Source organism: Ceratosolen solmsi, unplaced genomic scaffold (genome assembly GCF_000503995.2).
Source record: "Ceratosolen solmsi marchali unplaced genomic scaffold, CerSol_1.0 scaffold29, whole genome shotgun sequence".
NCBI lineage: Eukaryota > Metazoa > Arthropoda > Insecta > Hymenoptera > Agaonidae > Ceratosolen > Ceratosolen solmsi.
The window spans coordinates 2367266-2379507 of record NW_011948417.1 but is presented as its reverse complement, the minus strand read 5'-3'; the positions used below and the strand labels follow the sequence as shown (position 1 = coordinate 2379507).

The window sequence follows — 12242 nt, the reverse complement described above, 5'->3', positions numbered from 1 at the left end:
TTGCGTAATTTAAATAAAAATGATTTACTAATATATAATTAGATAAATGTTATTCTCTCAATCTTAAATAAAAAATCTTATGATGTAAATCAATTCTCTATTCCATAGTACAAAAGTTTCTAAAAATTCACTGTAAATCTCAACTAGGGATATTAATTACTAAGTATTAAGATTTATTGATATTATATAATTTATTTAAAAACATTAATTAACAATGTAGTATATATGACTGGCAAATATATCCTTTAACACAAATTCGAAATTTAAATTTCCAGGGTCGATTCGATGTTCGACTGGCAATTCAATAACACAGCTTAACAGAAGACACTTTCTGAATATTGGTTTTTTTTCCCACACATATGCATTATTTATTTATCTGCAGATAACTCATAAGTATATATAATTCAATATTATAGAATTTTTCAGTAAAATTTTTGAAATTAATATAAAGAGAAAAAAGTATTAAAATTATAATATACTCAGTCTGGATAATTCTTAACACACATAGAAATATATCAAACAATGGAGTGAATTGTTTCTATATACTCTTATATTGATTTTTATTTATAACATATGAACATATTTATAATATGCGTTGTTTAAAAATGAACAATTATATATTATACTGAACAAAAGAAAAGAAAATTATTTTTTAAACTGTGACCAACATATATAAAGAATTCTCAATACTTTCTGCTCAGATATCCATATATTCGAAAATTTAGATATAATTTAAAATCTGAAAGAATCATAATACTGTGTAAAGTTCGTTAAAAATAGTGTGAATATGTAATATTCCTTGTGTCTCACATTGGATACTTACAAAGTGCAATTTATACTAGCTACGTTGTATTAAACTGATTCTAAAGAGTTGCCAAATACAGTTTATAAATATTCAATAATTAAATATTTGTTAGAAAACAGTAGACTATTTGTATTACAGGAACGTAAAAGTTAAATTTTACGGAAATTGTATCTCGTGTAAATAATGAGAAACATCGATTATTAGAAAAAAAAAAACTACTCAAGAGTCAATATCATAACATTGATTCAACTCTATTTCAGTCCACAATTGAAATAGGAAGATATTTAATTCTCATTGAATATTGTTTTTAGTATATTGAGCGAAATACTATGTGAAAATTAGTTTTCCTATTGGATTAGATGTTTTTAACAAGTATTTTCAATAAGTATTCTTAGGAAAAAATTACTTCTTGCTTTTCCCATTAAAGATATCGTTATTACATTCGAAATATAATAGTGATGGCAAGTGCTTAAAGTAAAAGCATTTTCTACATAATAAAATTATTTTCTTGTCAAAAAAATAAGAACACTGTTTCATATATAATACCTGCTTTTAGTAGTATCAAAATAAAGTCAATCTTAGTGACGTAAAATATTTTAAATGATTTGTTAAAATCGATATTGAGGGGATAATATTTTTAATTAAAAGTGATTGAAATAAATTGAAGTACTGGCTTTAGTACATTGACTGGTTGATTCCAAAAATTTCCTAACATTTCGAATTTTTCAATGTCGATCGCTTTCATACGAACATATAAATAATTATTAAAATTAACACATAAATCCTATAATACATAAAATCAATTGATTATATCGATAAAAATTTCTTTTGAAAAAATATTAATATCAAAGAATTTATCGAAGAACAAAATACTAATCCAAAATTACTATAATATTTCTAATAGTTCATTTATATTATTTGTGACACGACAGTTTCGTCAAAACATGACAAATTCATTCAAGAGCTTTTATTCGCGCCTTCCCACTTCCTACCCATAGAACGTGAAATTTATCGTTGAGCATGAATTACAAATTGCGCTTAGTTGGAGTTTTTTGCTTCGTTAGTCCTTCTTATGTGCGCTAACTTTGGTTAGTCAGTAAACATCACAAATAACAAGTTTTATAAGCTTTTCATGTCCACAGAAATGACAGAAAAAATACTTCCAGTTAAGAAAATAAATAAAACTATGTTAAAAGTCAACTCATTTATTGCAGATAAAAGATCATAACAAACTAAAACTTTCCCTGACAGGTACAAAAGCAAGCAGCATTAAATTCTTTAAGAATAAGACTCGATATTGTTATACATTATATTAAAAAATACGTTTTAAAAAATATTTTATAAAAAATTTCTATGCAATGTTAATTAAGAGAAATTAAGAGATAAATCATATATTTATAACTTTATTAATATTTACAATGACATTATGAAATTTAATATATTTTTATTTAATTTATATAAAATATTATTTTATAATTATGAATCAAATTAAATTTTCTTTTCAAAATTATCTAAAATAGTTTATTCATCATTTATATATATATATATATATATATATATATATACATACCAAAGGATTAAAATTTTTCAACGCTACACTATAAATTTTAGTTAGATTATTAATATACTAATATAAGTATTAATATTTAAGGTCGATATAATACATAATAAATACTAAATAATTATTCATAATATTACTTACAACTAAAATAATTATGCTCCTAACATACTGCAGGGGTACTTATTTGATGACCTATTGTATATCGTGAGAGTATCAATCACTCAATCATGACAATTTCCTTTTAATTGTTGTGACTAATTAAGTTACTTATATACGGAAATTGTGTGAATCATGAAAAAAAACGACCAAAAATAGAAAAAATTATTACATAATTATTAGGATAAATTCAACAGAGGATTAGAAGCTAATATTTTAATTTATATAATTCTATACAAAAGTTATGACTTTTATTATCTAATATCATTATTTACTATATCAAAATGAGATTTACAATCATTGCTGATAAATTTTAGAAGACATATGTTTCATTTTATTGTTCTTTATACGAAAGAATATAAATAAATAATACAAGTGATACCTATTAAACACTATATAAGAATATTTCGGAAAAATGAATTCCTGCATACAATTCTACAATGTCACTACATAAAATTAAATCATGAGCTAAATAATAATTTAAACAATTACAAGACCACAAAGAACCGTGCAAAATATTTTTTACATAGTATGTGTAATTTGCATCCAAGTTATTATTATGAAATCATTCGATACATAATTATTTACAATATAATTAAAAAATTTATTATTGCTTAAATATTGATTGTATTAATTGTAACGATACTTCATATTATTTTTGACATTTCAAGAATAAACTTAGCTCAATGTGAAAAACGAAATACTTTCGTATTTTTTAATGACGAATATTAAATAGTTTAATGAAAAAATTTCTTTTTCAGAATTATAATTTAAACAGATATACTAGTAAAGTTTATGAATCATTTCAAATATACATTATTGAAAATAAATATATTAATATCTAAAATCAAATTCAAGTTGAAATGTGTAACGTAAATTATGTAATTGATAATAAAAAAAAAAAAAAAAAAAGATAATAATTCATAATAAAAGCAAAAAAGATATAAATTTAATTTATGTAATAAAAAGTACTAGTACATTAAACTCGTTTAATTCACTTAGTATTAAAATAATATAAATTTTGTTAAAAAAAGGCTGCCTGCAATTTTCATGTATAAACGTAGAAATGACGTCCGAAAAATAAAGCTTCTGATGACTATTTATCTATTAATTGGAGTCGTTCTTCTATCAAAATCACAGCGGAAACTCGGAGACCAACTATTAATTAAAATATTTTTTTATTTACGATTTTTTTATTATAGCAGGTTTTTTTTTTATACATATATGAATTAATAGTTATGAAACTTTTTAAATTTTTGTAAATAAATATATATATATATATATATATATATATATATAATAAATGTAATAAATAAATGTAATGCAAAAAATGTATACTAATTTAAATTTCGTTAGCTGCATTCTATTATTATGTACATTTATATTATCTAAATTTAAACAACATTTCAAACAATATATTAACTCTATTAACATAGGAAGATCAAAGACATATGTTAAAAATCGTATTATTAAATTATTTTTAAATGTTATTTTTAAATTTAAACATTATTGTTAAATTTTTATTTAGTAAAATTACTAAAAAAGAATGTAAAAGGATGAATTTCTATTAAAGTAATTATTATTTTTATCTGCTTCATTATTAAAATTATATTTTAAAATTAATAAACTGAATACGAGTCACTATTTCATTATTTTTGCAAATTCAATAAAAGATTTATTTTAAAACACAGAAATTTTTTCATAAAGTTGAAAGAGATATGTCCTGTTATGTTTAATAATAACTATATATTATTACTTGTTCGTAAGATAGAAATAATATAAAATAATATACAATAAGATTTAATTTGATACTATTGCTTTTGTAAGTTTTATTATTACTTTATATTTAAATGGAACAGATCGATAATTTAACATCACGAAGAATGCGATAATTAATTTATTATATGTATTTTATTTAATATATTTCAAAATAAAAAATAGAAAAAAATATCATGTTTAATAACGTGAAAGAATAGAAGATTTTCTAAATACAAATTACGAAATAATTATAAATAAGAAACAACTTTACTTATATTGTAGAAAGGACGAAAATAGTATAATAGAACGTGCAAGTATTATATGAAAATGTTAATTATAAATAATAGATAAATAAAAAATTAAAATTAACTCTATTCGTATGAAGTAATTTTGAAAATGATTAAATAATTTGTCATCATATTCAACAATATTTATCAACAAATTATATTTTATCTTTAATGTGTGTTAAGTGCTTATTTATAATTTGATACGGTGACCACCTTTGTTCATTAGTACAAACACAAAATTATGTGTAGTGCTTATGCGGAAACTTATCTATAGAGTTATTTAATTTAAGAAGAGGGAGGAAAAATCAGTAATCTTCCTTCCCGAGGTTCTTGGAGAATTCGTTTAGTGTTGAAGTGTTGAGCTCAGAGCTGTGGCGTTATAAATGCTGAACCAGAAACAGCTTCGTTTGACCCACTTTGGGTGTCAGCTGCAATTTGCACTTGAATCCTCTTCGGATGCTTCAGAACATCGCATTTCATTGTTAAAAAAGAAGAACGGATCACTGGATATCGGCATAGCTGAACTAGTTGACATCTCTCGTGCATTAAAGTATATTTAATAAATCTTTTCAATGGCAACAAATTTATCATTGGGGCTTGTTAATAATTATAATTGAATATTTTAGATACTCAAATTATTGAGATATTTATATTTCATTATTATTCGAGTTTTAACATAAATATTTTGACATAAGTGTGGTATGTAGAAATAAGAATATCAGTAATATATATGTTAAAAAAATAGTATTAAATGTATATATATATATATATATATATATATATATATATATATATATATATATATATATATATATATATATATTGTAATAAATAAAAATTCATTCAATACTAATTATTTCTCGATTCTTTTTAAGAAATTTTAATTCTATTTATTTGGAAGCGTACATATATAAAAAACGTATGTGTCAGTATAGTTTTAATATATTAAAAAAGAATGTTCAAATGTTTTATACACATAAATAAATTGAAAAATATAAAAGAAAAAAGTCTAAATATCTATGAAATTTATATTTCTGTTTTTGATAAATGGACATAATTCACACAAATAAATTATTAATGCACATAAAACGAATAAAAAATATGAAAAATCAAATATAGATTAAAAAATTATCGACCCTAATTTATTAGTATTTTATTTTTATAATAATTATAGTAAATTTGAAAGTTATATTAAATTTATTTATTGAAATTTATTACAATTTGTATGTAAACGGATATATTAAATTATTAAAAGCAACGATGGATTGAAAAGAGTTTATTTGACGTAATTAATATATTTATTTTTAGTCAGGTTATAAAAATTATATTAAATGTATATTAAAATTTTATAAAGTAATTTGTAGTTTGCTTTTTATAAATATTTTTTTTTTTTTTTTTTTTTTATATATTTTCAGAATAAATCATATTATCTACTACTATAATCCATTCTGTGCATATGTATTATATATTATACAATATTATATACAATAGTATTACAAAATCATAAAGAATTTACTATTTTCCAATAATATTAAATTAATTGAATTATATTAAATAAAACACGAAATTTATTACGAGATTTTGTTTTTCAATATTAAGGTGACTATGAAAGAGCTTACTATTTCCAAACTATAGAGGGAAAATGTATAATGCGAAATTGTTTTAGAAAGTTGTGCATTAAATTTTGACTTTGGTTTTGTGAATTAATTGGTTTATAATGTTTATTAATATTCAAGCTCCAATTATATAAATTTCAATACAAATAATTAAAATTTATATATCTATATTAAACAATATGGCCAAATATACTGCCTGTTTTCTTATTTAATTTGGAATTTATTATTTAACAAGAATATATATTAAATTTAACAATATTTTGTGTAGAAACATATAAATCACATAATAATTTGAATTTAAAATTTCTAAATATAATGATTTTAATTTATTAAACATTCCACATTGTAGCAGATTTCGAGTGCAATGAGTATTTCTAATTTTATAAATTACTGATCTATTCTACAAATTAAGATCAATATAATTAAATTAAAGCAAATATATTAGGTGTAGCCAGCAATCTAATTATGTTCAATCGAATTCGTATTAATTACGAATTAAAAATGAATAATTAGATAATCATTAGTTAATCCATGATTATATGTTAGGTTGAGAATATTATAATATTATATTGGAATTGGTGAGAGAAACTAGTGCTTAAAAAATCTTTTTCATCCAGAGTCACTAAAATGAAATTCAACATTCGTCTAAGAGAGAAACTAAAACTTCGACAAATCCTTATCGGCCTATGTTGCAAATTGTTTTCCTCCTATTACGTATTTTCAAATAAATATTTATGCACACATCTCAACTTGATTTTCAATTTCATTCATCTTATATTCGCGTCACGTTTCTTCGAGTCTATCAACTCTCGCATTCGGATACATTCTCATGCATGGCTTAGATGATAGTCGAAGGAGTTTTATATCTTTACTTTTAAATCGAACTGTATATATGCACGCATGAGTGAGAACTTGTACACAATGAAAGAAAAAAATTTTATTTTTTTTTTTTGATTATTATTGGCGGTCAACAAGAGCTTAGGATTCGAACGTTTTATTTAAAGACTCGGCAAGTTCATCGTTTTCACATATGTTTTTTAAAATGAGTTTTATGGAGTTCAGTTTAGCGTTAATTAATTTTTTCATTCGTATTTTCATATTCAGATGTATTTCATCTGTTTAAATAACTGTAGCGTATTTTTTTTTTTTTTTTTTTTACATATAAATTCATCGATTCAAATATTTTTATCAATAATAGAAAAAAGGATATCGTATACTGAAAGTAATGTATAATGCAATAACATGTATTAATCAATGAAAATCGTTTTATAGTTAGAAAAAAAAAAAAAACAAACTATTTGTTATCATTGAGCTTATAATAGTATACATAAAATTGCACTTCGTTCTTTGCTTTATAATAAATATAATTAATTCTATGTAGCCGAATGACTGAAAATTTACAAACTGTATTGGATAGGATGAAATATCTAGCACGATTTTTCCTTTTGTCACTGGAATTTATAATGTCGAATCGAAAAAACAACGACCTAAATTTCTATAATATATTTACAGTTTCATCATGATAGATGTTTAGAACGAGAGTAATTTACGAATTAATAAAAAACATTAAACTTCAATTAAATTATTTCGTTACATTTTTATTAAAAATGTAATTAATATTATATCTTACGATATAAAATATACTAAATACGTGCATTTTCAAGACTGTAGTTTAAACAATCAAAAACCTTTCTAAACAAGATGGGAATTAATATTGATTTATTAATAATGATCATTTGAAAACGTTTCAATAAAGACTTTGCCAATAAGTATTTAAAATGTCTTCACCAACAGCATTCTTCGGCATTCTATTGTATTTTCTATTTGTCTTGATTAATATTATTATTATTTTAAATCAAATATGACTCTTCGTTAAAAATATTGGTGATGAATTAAATATATTTAACTAGCCTGAAGTTTCTTCTCATCCAATTATTATTTCATATTGCTATATTTCATAAATTTAAAAGTCTTTTATTATAATTGTGTGTAAAAAAAATAAAAAGATGATTGTTCCAAGGAAAAAGTGAGAGCGATGGCGCATTAAAAGAAAGTATGAGTGCTTGTCCCCCACAGTTGCAAAGATGAGCAGTTTCATTTACGTCTGCTTCCACAGTTTGTGTGAATACATAAAAAGAGTGAGAAACTAAATAAGTTGGTATAAAAAGCTAAGAATCTCCTGGTAAACTTGCAGTTAGAACTGGGTCTTCATTTCACATCACACTTGATAAAATGATCTTAAAGGTATTGACAGAATTTTTTATTTAAATGGTCAATGAAAGATATATCGACAGTTTTTATAATTTGAAGAATAGAATGAAAAATAAGTTGAAAATTTAAATGAAGATTTTTCTGAAAGGTTATGGATTAATGTGAGTAGCTGTGATAAAATCGTCTATTATTGATTTAGGAATCATTAAAGACTCATTTAGTTTCCTTTTTATTTTTTAATTGTTTACATTTGTAACATATTTCTGTAATTGTAGTTTATTGCAAAACATGCATTCTCTCATACTCAATATGGGTACACATTCATTTGATACTACATTTAGTAAATGTTTGACGAAATAGAATATTCTATCCTGAATGTTTTCATTGATGTATAAATATATAAATAAATAAATTTATATATATAATAAATTTCTATAGAAAACAATTATACACAATCTTCAATTAAATTTTTGCAAAATAAAAATGAGAGAATAATCTAATTATAAGGAAAATTTCAGTTACTATTGTGAGTGAAAATTGATTTTCATTTAATATTTCTTGAAAATACTACAAAAAATCTTCTTTTTTCTTTTTAATATAAATTTAATGTTTCAATTGTATAATACAAAAATTTCTGAAATTTTCAAAATAAGTTTTCGAAAATTAAATTGTAATATTATGTTACTTTAATTATGGTGTAACTGATTTGATTATGCTAATCTCATAATTAAAAAAGTAAAATTTATAATAATATAATCATACTATATAAATAGCTTCAAAATAGTATATTATCAATGAGAATTATTAATAGACTGCATAAGTTATATGCTTTAATGAATTTAAATTTCATTTACAAATAGAATATTGCTTTTTTAAGTAGTTGTGAAATAATTGAATGTGGAATAACAAAATTTTGTAATTTTAGAAAAGTCATATACTTAACATAATAATGACAAAGCTAGTATTTTAATTAAATATATTAATAAAAAACATCAGACGCAATTTCAAAATATTAAAGTATAAGAGTAACAACAATTGGTATATTATTCGTGAAAATATATTGCAATCATAATTTAAATAAATGTAAAAATGAAATAATGTTTTTTTAATATAGTCAGATAATTTCTTGGAAATGCTTGGAAAATTTTTAGATATCTTTTGACAAAGAAAAGATATTGTAATATTACATATCAATTAATATCTTATAAACTTTGATCGGTTATTTCTAAAATTACATAAAATTCTAATATGTATTATTCATTAACAATTTAATTATATTATAGAATAATAGTTTATATATAATATACGTAATATTGAATCGATAAATCAGTTTAATTAAATATAATAAGATTTTTTATAAATTGTCCATTGAATGAAAATCCTTAATTATTAATCTAATAGTGTTGAATTACGTAAATAAGGTGAAGTACCGCCAAACATAAGGAATTATGTTGAATATGCATAGGATGCTTCACATTAATTATTGAAGTTTATCATAATTATTATTAATTTTGCATAAAATTGATATTGCATGATTTAAAATAAAAAAGCTAATTATTTGTATAAATTTAATTGTTGGGATGTTAAACAAATATACAATAAATAAGTTTAATAGATATATATTCGTAAAATAAACTTATTTTGATTTAACTTAAAAATAAATTATTAAAAATTAATTTAAAAATACTAGTATATAATTTTTTAGGAATATAAATATGCTTTTTCTTTGAGATTGGAGCACCACAAATTTAGCATATTACAATCCGCATTTTATCCAAAATGTTTACAAAAATTTTAATGCTATAAAATGTTTATGAAAAAAAATGTATTTACATAGAGTATGCGTGAAACAATTTATTAATGTATATATAGTACACAGTAATTAATTTGTAATACTTTGTAGTTGATAAAGCATTTGCTGTTTATCGTCCTCATTCTGGTAGGCTGCGCAACAGCAGGACTATTATCATATGGAAAAGACGGCCTATGCGATGATCTGCATAATCATCATGCACATCATCATAAATTGTCAGTCGCGAATTCATTTATGCATTTTCACGGACCGGTGGAAGGGCCGGTGTACGAGGTAAAAGTACCGTACGTTGATCCTCGCCACTATTTACCTCACGACGAACACAATAAACTTACTCACAATCAAGAGCACGATGATTACGTGATGGACTACATCGCTCATCCCAAGTACGAGTTCTCCTATAGTATTGAAGATCATGAAACTGGTGACTTTCACAGTCAGAAAGAGTCGCGGGATGGTAAGTAACAGCACAATTAAAATTATAACAGATATAGGAGTGGAGAACTTTCATATAATCATACGCCTGAGATTTTACTAAATATCCTTTAAAATTAAGTGTATTAGGTCAAATCTGTCAAACAAGTGCTCGTAAACTGGTAATTACATTGCTGTGAATATTTATTGTAGAATTTTACACACACACTTCGATATTTAATCGCTTGTGAAGGCTCATCCTTTTTTGTTTAAATTTAAGTGACGTTAAAAACAAATGTACTACTCCGAGCTTTCCCTCATAAATCTTTCTTTTTATAAAATAAATGGTTGTGAACTCATTTGTAAATGTTTGCTATTCTAGAAATTCATTGAAAATGTTTAGTCTAAAAAATATAAAAAGCGGTTCGTCATTAATATTTTAAACAATTGAAATAAAAAGGAAAATATTTTTTGTATTCCATATTTTCATTTGATATATCTTTGATTTATGATTAATTTATGTTTTATTTTACAATTTAGACATACGATATATAATTTATTTATACATCAAGTTTCATAAAGATTTAATTGAATTGTCGAAAATCGAGGAAAAAATTGATAAAAAACATCATACGCCTGTATTTATACAATCATTTTTATTGACAATTGTTTGTAAAATATTTTTTCTATTTAATTATAAAAATCTCTCTACTGATCGTATATAGCTATATATATATATATATATATATATATATATATATATATATATATGTATAAAATTGGAATATATAAAATAATAAAATGTACGTAAGTACGTACATGTATTTAAAAGGAATTATTTCTTATAGGAAGCAATGTATCTGGCGAGTATAGTATGATGGAACCAGGTGGTAATGTCCGCGTAGTGAGTTATAAAGCGGATCAGGATGGGTTTCGTGCAGTAGTCCACACCTCTGTTAAGAAGGGTCACTCGCATAATACGTTTCCTACATGGAACTACAATGAACAAATTTATCATAGCCAAGCATCATCACCGAAATTGGAAAAAACTCATACACTTAAGACATATAGCGACGAGAGCAAAAACATTCATCAACTGCAGCACGAAAAATATCGATCTGAAGTTTCAGTAAATGGAGAAATGAGTTCCTATTGATATTGAATATTGTTTAAATAAAGTTTTACCACTCCTTGATTTATTATAATACTTATTGAAGGAACTGATTTCATACGATGTTAAATATACTTTACCTATACTATTATAAACTGTTATTATATCCATTGGGCATGTTTATAATGAATAAGTAAAAATTATATTATCATGGTATTACTATTGTTATATATATATATATATATATATATATATATTTATATATTTATATATATTTCTTGTTCATATTCTTTATTATTATTATTATTTTTATTATTATTAACATTACATGTTTGTCTTGTGCTAGTATTATATTAGTTTGTTAACTTTGACCTGCAAAAAGATTAATTTTTATGAAAATCGTTAAACTATAGAATTTAATAATACAAAAAAAAAAAATTTGTAACACAAAACATGTAAAAACAATAATTTTGTGATACACTACCATATTGCATTCAATGAAAAATCTGT

The 12242-nt window shown here is 22.8% G+C and overlaps 1 protein-coding gene across 1 annotated transcript; it reads left to right on the top strand.

The window, feature by feature from the left end:
* Window positions 1-10217: 10217 nt before the first annotated feature.
* On the top strand, window positions 10218-11800 carry LOC105359968 (uncharacterized). Its single transcript, XM_011496739.1, has 3 exons — window positions 10218-10232; window positions 10298-10664; window positions 11470-11800. Exons 1-3 carry the CDS (start codon window positions 10218-10220, stop codon window positions 11775-11777), a joined length of 690 nt encoding a protein of 229 aa, XP_011495041.1. The 3' UTR covers window positions 11778-11800.
* The last annotated feature ends 442 nt before the right edge of the window (window positions 11801-12242 follow it).

Bases quoted from the DNA above. Each gene is read 5' to 3' on its own strand.
- LOC105359968 (XM_011496739.1), top strand. The intron at 10,665-11,469 runs GTAAGTAACAGC...TATTTCTTATAG, and splicing joins TCAGAAAGAGTCGCGGGATG to GAAGCAATGTATCTGGCGAG.